The sequence below is a fragment of the Erythrolamprus reginae genome, chromosome Z (genome assembly GCF_031021105.1).
Source record: "Erythrolamprus reginae isolate rEryReg1 chromosome Z, rEryReg1.hap1, whole genome shotgun sequence".
In the NCBI taxonomy this organism is placed as follows: Eukaryota; Metazoa; Chordata; class Lepidosauria; order Squamata; family Dipsadidae; genus Erythrolamprus; species Erythrolamprus reginae.
In genome coordinates, this window is record NC_091963.1 from 152,148,027 (window position 1) to 152,162,264 (window position 14,238).

The 14,238-nt window shown below is 43.4% G+C and overlaps 1 protein-coding gene across 1 annotated transcript in view; it reads left to right on the plus strand.

The window, feature by feature from the left end:
• The first annotated feature begins 6,879 nt into the window (after positions 1 to 6,879).
• The window catches only part of ZAN (zonadhesin), a 49,446-nt gene continuing 42,087 nt past the window's right edge, over positions 6,880 to 14,238 (plus strand). The window contains exons 1-4 of the mRNA XM_070728736.1: positions 6,880 to 6,956; positions 9,801 to 9,853; positions 10,848 to 11,051; positions 12,079 to 12,332. Coding sequence (XP_070584837.1) covers positions 6,880 to 6,956; positions 9,801 to 9,853; positions 10,848 to 11,051; positions 12,079 to 12,332 — 588 coding nt within the window. The remainder of the gene's footprint in view (positions 6,957 to 9,800; positions 9,854 to 10,847; positions 11,052 to 12,078; positions 12,333 to 14,238) is intronic.

Here is a 14,238-nt window from a genome sequence, read left to right on the forward strand (position 1 = left end):
GCACACTCACACCACCACCCCGCACAAATCACCTCAGTGGCCAAAACTCTCATCACCAGAACCAAACGCTTAGCTGACCATGAGCACTTAAAAACTGAATTGAACAAACTCAAAGATGTACTAATTTCTAATGGATTCAAAGAGAAAACAATAACAAACCTAATCAATAAAGAGACACCCCCCAAAAAACAAGATCAAGAACAGGACAATGGCACCACCATCCTTCCTTACATCAAAGGCACCACGGATAAAATTAGTAAAATTCTACAAAAACATAACATCAAAACCTCATTTTGCACTAACCAAAAAATATCTAATATCCTAAGGAGCCCCAAAGATAAAATCCAATTAGAATACCAAGGTATCTATGAAATCCCTTGCAAAACATGTGCAGCCACATACATTGGACAAACTAACCGAAGAGTGAGCCAGCGCATGGCAGAACATATGAATGCAGTCAAGAAACAGGAGAAGACCTCCTCCCTTGTCCAGCACATTAAAAGAACAGGGCACGAAATTGACTTTGAAAAAACTAAATTACTCCACAAAACAGAGAATTTATATAAAAGAATCTCTCTAGAAGCTATTGAAATTGAAAAAAGATCTTTTTGTTTAAATAAACGGGATGATACCTCACGTCTGCCAGAGATTTGGAAACCAGCCTTAAACAAAATAAAAACTTCATTATAATCAATATGTCAATCCTTTAATTATTATGATTTTAGAATTTTATATTTGGAAATCAGACTTAAACAAAACACTTCATAATCTTCATACCATTCCTTCTATAACCATGATTACACCAACCAATCAGATCACGGAAGCATAGTCACCCAATCTATTTGCTACATTCAAAGCAAATCTCCACCCCCACACTACATGCTAAGAAGGAATGTCAGTTGCTAATATTCATTTGCAAAAACACAGAGATTGGAACTCCAGCCTGATGATGGTAAATGTGATTTTACCGAAACGTCGCATAGACATGCAAAACATTACACAGGGCAAAACCCGAACTCAGAACAATCTACATATATATATATATATATATATATATATATATATATATATATATATATATATATTTATATCATATATATATCTCCTAAAACCCAGAGTCTACCATAGCCTGATAACCGGTGTCTCCCTTAGATAATCGACAAACTGAAACTAAGTTACCGTAATCAACTAATTAGCAAACTTTCTCAAAACTCCCAAATAAGTTAACCCAAACCGCATCCACATATCAAAGGACGCCTCTACTTAAGAACTTTTCCAGATGAGAACCGGGTGTTCAAGATTTTTTTTACCTCTTCTTAAGAACCATTTTCTAAGTAAGAACCTGAGCCCGGAAAAATTTCCCAGGAAATTTGAGAGCGGCACGAAGGCCCGGCCAGTTTCCTGCCATTCCCCCTTTAATCCCGGCCACCTCAGGCTTTTCCGAGCTGCCAGAGGAGCCTTTCAGCTTCAGCCGAACCGAGGAGTCACCACAGTGAGTGAGAAAAGAGAGAACCCTTGAGCATGGGAAGGAAGAGGAAGCAGGGAGCAGCAGCAGCAGCAGCGTTTCGCCCCTCTCGCCCGCCTGGGCTTCTCTCTCTGGCGCAGTGTAGGGGAGTCAGCCTCACGCCAGGTGTATGGGGGGCGCGTGCTTCTCCTCGCTGCCTCAGAGTCCCTCTTTTTATTTTTAAGCCTTAAAGTTTTGGAATTTTTTGATTCCCCTCCCCTTACCTTCTTCCTTCGGCAGCGGCTGTCCTGCTTTTCTTCCTCCTCCTCCCCCCACCCAAAAACCTAAGCTTTTATTTCTTTCCTAATGGGTTTGCAGGCATTATTTGCTTTTACATTGATTCCTATGGGAAAAATGGCTTCTACTTAAGAACCTAGTCGCAGAATGAATTAAGTTCTTAAGTAGAGGGACCACTGTACTTCGGTTCCTCACCAGCTGCCAACAGTTTGGCAGATCAAATCTCAGCAGGCTCCAAGTTGACTCAGCCTTCTGTCCTTCCGAGATGGATAAAATGAAACAATATCACCAAAAAAGCTTCTAGAGTTGTTAACCTGATCCTACGCAGCTTCTGCTCAGGCAATCTCACACTACTCACAAGAGCCTACAAAACTTTTGCTAGACCCATCCTAGACTACTGCTCATCTGTCTGGAACCCATACCACATCTCAGACATTAATACCCTTGAAAATGTCCAAAGATATTTCACCAGAAGAGCCCTTCACTCCTCCACTCGAAACAGAATATCCTACGAAAATAGACTTTCAACCCTGGGTCTAGAAAGCCTAGAACTACGGCGCCTAAAACACGATTTGAGTATTGCCCACAAGATCATATGCTGCAACGTCCTACCGGTCAATGACTACTTCAGCTTCAACCGCAACAACACAAGAGCACGCAAAAGATTCAAACTTAATACGAACCGCTCCAAACTTGACTGTAAAAAATATGATTTCAACAATCAAGTTATCGAAGCGTGGAACTCATTACCAGACTCAATTGTGTCAACCCCTAACCCCCAACATTTCTCCCTTAGACTCTCCACGATTGACCTCTCCAGGTTCCTAAGAGGCCAGTATGGGGCGTACATAAGTGCACTGGTGTGCCTTTCGTCCCCTGCCCAATTGTCTTTCCTTTCTTTCACCTATCATATATATTCTCTCCCTTTCATATATCCTCTCCTCTAAGTTCACTTTACCCTTATATATATTACTACATGTCTATTTTTCTTCCTATGTATTTGTGTATTGGATGAATGAATGAATGAATGAATGAATGAATGAATGAATGAATAAATAAATAAATAAAATAAATGAGGACCCAGATTGTTGAGGGCAAATCTGCTGACTCTCTGTAAACTGCTTAGAGGGAGCTGTAAAGCACTGTGAAGTGGTATCTAAATCTAAATGCTATTGTTATAAACCATTTAAAATTTTTAGCACTTTATTGGGAAATGCCCAGAGCCCCTCTCCATAAATAAAATATGGTTTTTCCGGCCAGCTGCCTTTTGCAGGCAAAGACCGATGCTGCCCCGTGGCTCTACAATCTCTGGAAACCTCTGGAAAAGGGGACCCACAACTTCCTAAAATGCTTGGGTCTATTTTGCAACCGCATCGGGTTTGCCGATTCACATTTGTTTTGCAATCGGTTGCTGTTCCCCAATCTTCCCTACTATGAACGCGGTCACCGACTCAGCTATTTATAGCTCCGGGTTGGGGTTTCTATTTCAATTGAAGAACCATTTTTTCTTTGGGCTCCTAAATTTCATTTTTGATATTTTCCGCCCATAGGCAGGGAGACCTTTATACCATCTCAGACAAGTGGCCTCTTAAAAACCTCCAGGGATGGAGCACCCATGATTTCTGGTGGCAAGCAGTACCGCTGGCTAATTGTCCTCATTGTTAGGAAGTTTCTCCTTAATTCCAGGTTGCTTTTCTCTTTGATTAGTTTCCACCCATTGTTTCTTGTCCTGTTTTCTGGAACTTTGGAATTTTTAACCGATTAATAGAGTTGGAAGGGACGTTGGAGTGCTTCTAAAATGGAATAGAAATGGAAGGGGCCTTGGAGGTCTTCTAGTCCAACCCCCTTCTTAGGCAGGAAACCCTACACTACTTCATACAGATGGTTAGCCAACATCTTCTTTAAAAGTTCCAGTGTCGGGGCGTTCACAACTTCTGGTGGCAAGCTATTCCCCTGGTTAATTGTTCTTGCCGTCAGGAAATTTCTCCCATACTGTAGGTTGCTTCTCTCCTCAATTAGTTTCCATCTATTGTTTCTTGTCCTGCCTTCAGACAAGCGCAAGAGAGATTTCGGTAATTTCGTGGCTTCCACAGTCGCCGAAATTGCGCACATGCGCAGAAGCAAAATCTCACTGGGACATAAGCGCACGCACGCTGGATACCAAAGCTGCACGCACAGCTCCCATTTTACTACCAGTGCGCAGTGTGGCCCATACTGGGTAGGAGCCTGGATGCTGGGTGTGCCCCACCATACATTGCGCAGGGAATATTTTTAGCTGGATCAAGGAATGTCCCGATCAAAGATCACCCTTCTTATCTTCTCATCTGGCGACAACATCATCGCTGCGGGTTCGCCTGGAATTCAGCCTTGGATCCAGTATCAGCTTCCTACCCCGCACACTGCGCACCGGTTGTAAAATGGGAGCTGTGCATCTAGCTCTGCATCTCCGGCATGCGCGCATAGAAACATAGAAACATAGAAGTCTGACGGCAGAAAAAGACCTCATGGTCCATCTAGTCTGCCCTTATACTATTTTCTGTATTTTATCTTAGGACGGATCTATGTTTATCCCAGGCATGTTTCAATTCAGTTACTGTGGATTTATCTACCACGTCTGCTGGAAGTTTGTTCCAAGCATCTACTACTCTTTCAGTCAACTAATATTTTCTCATGTTGCTTTTGATCTTTCCCCCAACTAACTTCAGATTGTGTCCCCTTGTTCTTGTGTTCACTTTCCTATTAAAAACACTTCCCTCCTTCACCTTATTTAACCCTTTGACATATTTAAATGTTTCGACCATGTCCCCCCTTTCCCTTCTGTCCTCCAGACTAGACAGATGGAGTCCATGAAGTCTTTCCTGATAGGTTTTATGCTTCAGACCTTCCACCATTCTTGTAGCCCATCTTTGGACCCTTTCAATTTTGTCAATGTCTTTTTGTAGGTGAGGTCTCCAGAACTGAACACAGTACTCCAAATGTGGTCTCACCAGCATTCTATATAGCGGGATCATAATCTCCCTCTTCCTGCTTGTTATACCTCTAGCTATGCAGCCAAGCATCCTACCGCCTGACTGCTCTGTTCACCCATTTTGAGACTGTCAAAAATCACTACCCCTAAATCCTTTTCTTCTGAAATTTTTGCTAACACAGAACTGCCAATACAATAGTCAGATTGAGGATTCCTTTTCCCCAAGTGCATTATTTTACATTTGGAAACATTAAACTGCAATTTCCATTGCTTTGACCATTTATCTAGTAAAGCTAAATCATTTACCATATTACAGACGCCTCCAGGAATATCAACTCTATTGCACACTTTAGAGTCATCGGCAATTAGGCAAACCTTCCCTACCAAACCTTCCCCTATGTCACTCACAAACATATTAAAAAGAATAGGACCCAGAACAGACCCTTGTGGCACACCGCTTGTAACCTGTCTCTGCTCAGAATACTCGCCATTAACAATAACTCTCTGATGTCTATGCTTCAGCCAGCTGCAAATCCATTGAACTATCCAGGGATTAAGTCCAATCTTCACTAATTTATCTATCAGCTCTTTATGTGGAACCGTATCAAAGGCTTCGCTGAAGTCCAGGTAGGCAATATCCACGGCACCACCTTGATCCAACACCTTTCTGACATAGTCAAAGAAATCAATGAGATTAGTCTGACATGATTTGCCTTCAGTAAAGCCATGCTGATTTGGGTCCAATAAATTATTGTTTTTTAGGTGCTGATTTATCCTCTTTTTGAGTAGAGTCTCCATCATTTTAACTACAACTGATGTCAAGCTAACTGACCTGTAGTTACCAGCTTCTTCTCTTCTGCCCTTCTTGTGGATAGGCACAACACTGGCCATTCTCCAATCCTCAGGAACTTCTCCTGTTAACAAGGATTGGTTAAACAAATCAGTCAGGGGGGTAGCAATGACAGATCTGAGTTCTTTAAGAACTCTGGGATGGATGCCATCTGGACCCATTGCCTTATTTATCTTTAATCTTTCAAGTTCTTCTAAGACATCGGCTTCTAAGATCACTGGAGCTGAATCCGTACAGCTGGAAGCAATGCTATATCCCTCTATAGTATTATTTTGTACGGTGTCTTTTGAGAAAACTGAACAGAAGTAGCTATTGAAATGGTCAGCGATCTCCTTATTCCCATCAATGCATGTATTATTCCCAGTACTAAGATTCGTGATGCTGCAGATTTGGATGCATGCACATCCGAACATGCGCAGAAGCAAAATCTCAAAAAGGGAATGTGCGTGCAAGCAAGAAAGATTTTGGCCATTTTTTTTGCTTCCGCACATGTGTGGAAGCAAATAAATCACCCAGCTCTCATGCTCACGCGCCTCCCCTCTGGAGATGTTCCTCCCTGTGCATGCGCACAAGCAAAATCTCATGAGAGGAAGTGCGGTGAGAGAGAAATGTTGGCGATGTTTTGCTTGGGTGCATGTGCTGGAAGTATGTCCCCTCATGAGGTTTTGCTTCCAGCGCATGAGTGCACACCAGCGCAAGATTCAGCTTCTGCGCATATGCAGAAAATGTACTCTCATGCGAGGACGGTGAGGTTTTGTCGATTTTTGTCAATTTCTTTGCTTCAACGCATGCGGAACACCGAAAATCGATGAAATCTCTTGCGTGCAAGATTTTACTTTCCGCGCATGTGCAGAAACCGAATGTTGAACCAGGGGCGTATTGGTGATGCGGAGATGCGCACGCATGCCCATTTCTCCTCCAAGGACGGTGTATCGGACCATCCATGCCCCAGCCCACTACTGGATCTGGCCATTAATGGCATGCATGGTTTTTAATTGTTTTGAATCCTTTTTCATTGTTGATTTTAACTTGTTTTGGATTGTTTTTAAAGATTGTTTTTAACATTAAAACGCCCAGAGTCCCTTCGGCAGTTGGGTGGCACAGAAATCCAAACCAATTGATCAATAAATGAATAAATTCCTCTTTCTTTTGATCTTTGTCCGGGGCCACACCCGATGAGACATCGTCGTGCCAAGTGTCGATGATTGAAAGTGCAGGGTCCAGCCTCTCCCTGTGGACACGGAGGGGGGTTGAACCCAGCGTGGCTATATTAATCGGAAAGGGAGATGCGCCTGCCCTTCGATCCAAGCGCTTCCAGGGATGGGACGCACGAAGGCAGGCCTGGTGGCCGTGCTCCTGCTGACCCTGCAGGGCCTCCTCGCCTCCAGCCCCACCAGGTAAGCAGAGAGGCTTAAGTTTAAATCGAGGGATGACAGGCAGCCTGGATCCTTTCGTGGATAAAACTTCCTCCGGTTCCAAGCCGAGCAGCAAAGATGATGGACGGTCTGGAGGCTAAGCCGCATATCAGCAGCGGGTGGAGAACCATCCAGAGGAGAACCAACCTAGAACTCCAGAGTTAAGTTAAATTAAATTAAAAATTAAATTAAATTAAAAATTAAATTAAATTAAATTAAAAATTAATGTCAAATAAAATAAAATGTTAAATTAAATTAAAAATTAAATGAAATTAAATGTTAAATATTAAATTAAATTAAGTGTTAAATTAAATATTATAAATGTTAAATTAAATGAAATTAAATATTAAATGTTAAATTAAATTAAATATTAAACTAAAAATTAAATTAAATTATTAAATATTACATTAAATTGAATAAATGTTAAAATAAATTAAATATTAAATGAAATGTTAAATGAAATGTTAAATTAAATATTAAATATTAAATTAAATTAAATATTACATTAAATATTACATTAAATTAAAATTGAATTAAAAATTAAATTAAATTAAAAATTGAATTAAACATTAAATTAAATTAAAAATTGAATTAAAATTAAATTAAAATTGAATTAAAAATTACATTAAAAATTAAATTACATTAAATTAAAATTCTCTTGGGAGAATTTTCCTAAGAGTGAGATCAATTAACCAGCGGAACAACTTGCCACCAGAGGCCCTGGGTGCTTCATTGCTGGAGGGTTTTAAGAAGAGAGTTGTCACTTGTCTGAAAGGGTATAGGGCAGGGATGCCAAACTCTATGTCAAGCTGGTGATAAATCAACAATTTGCCACACTATCTGAAGAAGCCTTTATGTTGATGGGAACTTGGGAGTGATGATTTTCACAAGGGGGTGAAGGCCATCCTGTGCCCACCCACCTGGGCGGAAGTGGAAGGAGGACTGGCCACACTGGCACAATCCGAGTAAGCAACGTGACAGGTTTGTGGGTGGTTGGAAAACAAGGGATGTGAACTTTCAACTGGGTGGGAAGCTCAGATTCAGGATTCCCAGCGTAGGTGCCAGGATGGCTCTGGCAATAAACTGGACCTTTGAAGTGTACTTTGACTCAGATTCTGATTTAGTTCAGATGCTTCCTGGGAAACTTGATAGCTGGGAATGCAGGCCACTCTCTCAACACCAGATGGATTCAGCATTTGTTCCCAACAAATGCCCCTCGCAACTGCATCTCCTTTAAACTCCATCCCCAGGTGTGCCTTGGGTGGGAAACTCAGACCCAGGTTTCCTTATGGAGGGGTCAGGATGGTTCCAGCAATACATTGGACTTTTGACTCAGGCTCTGATTTAGTTCGGATGCTATCTGGAACCTTGGCACTCAAGGCTCGCGGTCTGCAATCCGGCTGCAGGGTGCTTCAATGTGGCCGGCGAAGGCTGCCCTGGAAACAGCAAAGGACTAGCCTGGGGTGCTTCCAACAGCCAAAATGGGTGCACTGGGGGCTCTTGTGTCCCAATGCACCCCATTTTTAGCCGGCAAAGTGCCACAGGAGGCCATCCAGGCTGAATACAGAGCACAGGGGCCTCACTCAACATTCCTCTGTGCCCCGTTTTGGCCGGCAAGGTGTTACAGGAGGCCCCTTCCCATCTCCCCCCAGCCGGCCCCATGGAGGAGAGCTACAATGTTGATCTGGGCCTCAAAAAAAATCCAGTTTGATGCTTCTGGTCTAGGAAAGGAAGGAATGGAAAAAAAGGGAAGGAACGAAGGAAGGAATGAATGGAAAGACAGGGAAAGAAGGAAGGGATGGAAAGAAAATTGACCTTTGACCCTGGGCCTAACCCAAAAAATCTCCTTTTGGGCTTGAAGAAGCGAATTTGGACTAGTCACAAAATGTTGCCGTTGAATATTATTATTATTATTATTATTATTATTATTATTATTATTATTATTATTATTATTGTTATTAATTAGATTTGTATGCCGCCCCTCTCCGCAGACTCGGGGCGGCTCACAGCAGTGACAAAAACAATATACATTGACAAATCTAATAATTCAAAATCTAAAATAACATTTGTACATTTAAAAATCTAAAAGCAAAGAACCCCAATATAAAAAACATACATACAGTCATATCATGCACTCAAACTACATAGGCAGGGGCTTTGGTCCAGTTGCACGGACTTCACATGGAGTTCTAGCAAATATCCAGCCGATAGCCCAGAGGTACGAGTAATGGCTGAGTAATACAATCCAGATACATTAAGTGTATAAAAATATTATTTACCTTGGCAGATATTTTCGTCAAGAACAGTCCTAATCATACAGTTAAATCTCACAATATGTATACAATACTATAAATTGTACTTGTTCAGGTTACAAATACATAAACCAGCTTTGAACACAGCTTGGAGTTCTTACTATAGCAGTCACAATGAATCAGCAATACCAAACAGAGAAGTAACAGAATAGCAGAGAGAGAGAGAGAATCATGCTTCTGGCTCCCTCTTGTGGCCATCTGCTACATCAACTCTTAAAGCAATAATGTTTCAATACATTTAAGCATGCATGTTTAGTTTGTTTATATATTGCCAAACCCAACCAGTTATGTACTCTCTTGGAGGGCAAGGCAGACCCACACCACACCATGGGAAGCTCATGTGGGCCGCAGTGAGGGAGCTCCTCAGAGGGGGGTGTCTCTGGGTGTTGCCTGTCCCACTGGACCTCTGGCTACAGTAATGGGTTGGGGAGGGGTGTGGGGGCCAAGCTACTCCTACTTTGTCTCCGTGTGGAAGTCAACTCTCTCTGCCCCTCCCTCTCCTCTGCCGTTTCAGGGTACACTCGGTTCCAGATGTGGAGATCCTGCAGAAGACCCTGACCTCAGACTGTGAGTACTATTTCCTTTCCAACGAAGGAGAATATTTGTAGCTCCTTGACCCCCTCCCTTCCTCCTTCCTTTTCTTTCTTTCCTTCCTCCCTTCCCACCCTTTTTCTCCACCCCTCCCTTCCTTCTTTCCTTTTTCTTCCTTCCTGCCTTCCCTTTCCATCCCTTCCTTTTCTTTCCTTCCTTCCCTCCGTTTCTCTCCTTTTTTAAAAAAAAATATTTTTATTAGTTTTCAAAATAAAAGACATAACAAAACGAACAAACATTCAATTGATAAGACACTACATTTAACATAAAAAGGAGCTACAATGGCTCCGCTCAGCATAGAAGTATTCTTAATACAGAAAGAGAAAATTAATTGTAGTTTAGATCAATACAGAAAAGTAAACATATCAATAAAATATCTCTATGTAATATTGCTATCATTAAAATTTTAACTTTTCAATACTTTCCACCAGCTATATAATTCTTTCTTTCCTTCTTTCCTTCCTTCATTTTCTTTCCTTCCTTCCCTCCCTTTTTCTCCCTCCCTCCCTTCCTTCTTACATTCCCTTCCTTCCTGCCTTCCATTTCTTTCCATCCCTTCCTTCCTTTTTTCTTTCCTTCTTTCCTTCCTTCCCTCCCTTTTTCTCCATCCCCTCCCTTCCTTCTTACCTTTTCCTTCCTTCCTGCCTTCCATTTCTTTCCATCCCTTCCTTCCTTCCTTTCCTTCCTCCCTTCTTTCCTCTCTCCCTCCTTCCTTCCCACCTTCCCTTCCCTTCTCTCCTTCCTCCCTCTCTACTTCCTTCCTTCCTTCCTTCCTTCCCCTGCACTGCCCTAATCCCAGAGGCGGCAAGGCCCCCCTTCTATGCACCTGCCTCGGAGGGACACCTGGTGGCTTTGGAGGCAGAGGGGTAAAGGAGGCGTCCCGCAACTCCCAACTTTTCCCCCTCCATCCCTCCGCAGAGAGCGGCCATGCGGTGATGAGCCAGGAGCTTCCAAGCGCTGGGAAACCCAGCATCGCTTGCACCGGGAGAAGGGAGGGCTGTGTATTGGTGGCTGGAGGGGCTGACCTTTTGCTTCCTCTTAGACTACTGTGACTTTGACGATGCCGACCGTCCCTTCTGCGACTGGAGCCAGCGCCCCGATGGCCAGTGGCGCAGAGCGCAGGGGCAGAAACCAGGGGAGAGCCCCGGACCCCCCGAAGGAAACATCATACGGGGTAAGAGCCTTAGCGGCAGCCTTGGTCTCTTCCACGGAGGCTCTGCTGGGCCCCGTCTCAGGCCAACACCCTCGAAAGACCCCGACATAGACAGGCGGCCCATGGGTGGGTACCGCCTGTCCTTGTTAGTAATGGGCTGCTGATTACGCAGTCCGGTGTGCAGTCCCAGTAGAACATTCCAGGGTCCGCATGCGGCTGTGCATCCTGACACACACACACATGTCCCCGCACCAGATTTGGCTTCTGCACATGCGCAGCAGGCAAAACCTTGTCTCAGGACACTCACGCCATTGAAATTTTGGCACGCGCAGGAGCAAAAATATTGGCAGAAATTGCAGAAATCTCACTCGTGAGCACCCCCCCATGCGAGATTTCACTTTCTGCACATGCACAGAAGCCAAATCTTGCACCGACAGGTGCTTGCGCGCCCGTGCCGGCCTTGGAGGCCACACCAGTAACGCTGAAGCCGAGCGGCCCTTCACTGCCCTGGATCCTTGCAGGGACCTCTCCCTGCTGCCACCTTGCTCTGGGGCCCTTCCCTCTTCGGTGTTTGGGTTCTTTTACCCCCTGTGCATGCGCAAAGTATTCTGTGCATGTGCAGAGGGTAAAAGAACCAAAAGCTTCTGGATGAGTAGGCGGAGCCCCATGCTGCCGTCGCACCCGGCTCGCCAACGATCGACAAGCATGAGTGACCCGGGAGCATTTCAGCCTGGTGTGGATGTGCAGAAGGCAGAGGAGAGGAGAGCGGTGGAAATCTATGGGCTGCTCCTCGGGATGGAAGAGTCATTGCTGCTAGCAAAACTCTAGGGATGAAAGGCAGAGACAGGGGGTGAATAGGTGTGTCAGAAAAGTATTCCTGCTCCTGGCCGAGCTTCCCCGCAATCTGGAGTAGGCCCTGGACTCCCAGAAAGACCCTCCCTACAAAACTCTGCCCTCCTTCAGGGCGTAGCTGGTGAGAGACTTGGCAGGGGCCCCGTTGGCCTGGCCCCTTCACCCTAAAAGGGCCGCGGTTTGTGTCCCTTTCCAGGAGGCAATTACATCCACCCAGCAGCTAGCGGGTTCGTGCACCTTGAAAGCCCGAATGTGGACCCGGCCGGGGCGGAGGTCTGCGTTCGATTCCTATATTATTTGTATGGCCTGAGCCTGGAAAATCAGCTGAGCGTCGAGATCCTTAACGCTTCGGGCACTGTCGCCACCTTGTGGACTCGGAAAGGACAGCAGAGCAGCGCCTGGCTGACAGGGGAAGTCACAGTTCCGGCCCAGACTCCGCGCCCCTTCAAGGCAAGTGGGGGGGGATGGAGGGAAGACAACTCAAGCTATGACCAGCATTGGGTTGCTACCCAGGATGTGCCACACTGCGCACCAGCAGCGAAAATGGAGCTGCACGCCAGGAAACACGCGCACGCAAGATTTCGGCAATCTTTGGCTTTGGCGCACTTGTGAAAGCAAAAAAGTCTCCAAAATCTTTCTCTCACATGCGTCCAGTCACTCATGCGGTATCTACATCTATATACACTGCTCAAAAAATTAAAGGGACCACTCAAAGAACCCCTCCTAGATCTGAGTGAATGAAATATTCTCACTGAATGTGCACAACAGCAGGTGAAATGGATTGTCAATCAGTGTTGCTTCCTAAGTGGACAGCTTGATTTCACAGAAGTTTGATTGACTTGGAGTTATATTGTGTTGTTTAAGTGTTCCCTTTATTTTTTTGAGCAGTATATTTAATCTATATACCTATGTATCTCTACCTATCTATCTGTCTGTCTGTCTGTCTGTCTATCTATCTATCCATCCATCCACCAGTATTTTATTTTGTTGTTCCCAGCGACAACAAAGGTGCAATATTATTTGGTTGTACCTACCTATCAAGGTGACTCTTGGCAGAGTACAATATAAACAAGACAGTCTTGTCAGTCCATTACACCGTAAGCGCTTGGCCCTTGTCTGATCTGAATTTCATAAAACAATCGTCGTTTACCACTGCTAGTAGTTGTCTTGCATGCGTGCATGCGCCCCAGCATGTTTTAGAGTTAATTTGAATATTGGTAACCAGACGGCCAAGATAAGAAATGGTGGTAGCACTAAACAATGATTCAACACGAATCTTAGTTAATGTTCTTGGTTTAAATACATAGAACTTTATTTTGTGGAGTATATGATGTATTAAGAAAGGTTTCCATTATATATATATATGTATGTATGTATAACCTGTATTACTCTATTACTTATATATATTATCCAGATTTAGGCAAAAGAGATTTTGTAAAAGTTCATACTGTTGTAATGCAAGTTTTTACAATAAGGTGGAATAAGAGTTTTTTTTATATAGTTAGAGGTTTAATAATTGATAATGTTGTAAGAATTTTATAAAAAAATTTAGTCTAGAAGAGTAATGAGAGATAAGAGCCTCCATTGAAGGTTTAATGTGGAAAAGAAAAGTTTTATATATGTTTGATTATAAGTATTGTTTTAGTAATTATATATTGTTTTATTTTATGGTGGAGAAAAATAAAAAATTTAAATCTGAAAAAAAAGTATAAAAATTGAAAAAGAGAGATGGCGGCAGATACAGGAATGCCGCGTGAAGGGTTGTGTGCAAATTGCGCAGTCTGGAGGCCGCTACCGGTGTACAGTTCACTACCGCACTGGTAGCAACCCACTACAGTTGTGCAAAATGCCCTATTTAGAGAGCAGGAACAAACCACAATCTGTCATTCTATGCAGGTTGTTTTCAAAGGCAAACAGGTGAGCGTGGGAGACATTGTGCTGGCTCTGGACAACATCTTCATCCAACCTGGGCCTTGTTCACGTAAGCAATCTTCACACACACACACACACACACAACACATTCACAATTCAGCACAGTATTTCTCATCCGTAGGTGGTTTTAAGATGGGTGGGCTAGGAGAGGACTTGGAGAACTCCCAGAATTCTCTGCCACTGACGCATTCATTTGGGGGGATAGGTAGATAGGTAGATAGGTAGGTAGGTAAGTAGGTAGATATGAATGATAGATATGATTGGTAGATAAGATAGATAAGTAGGTAGGTAAGTAGGTAGGTAGATAGATAGATAGATAGATAGATAGATAGATAGATAGATAGATAGATAGATAGATAGATAGATATGATTGACAGATATGATTGATAGATAAGAGAGATAGATTAGATAGATAGGTAGGTAT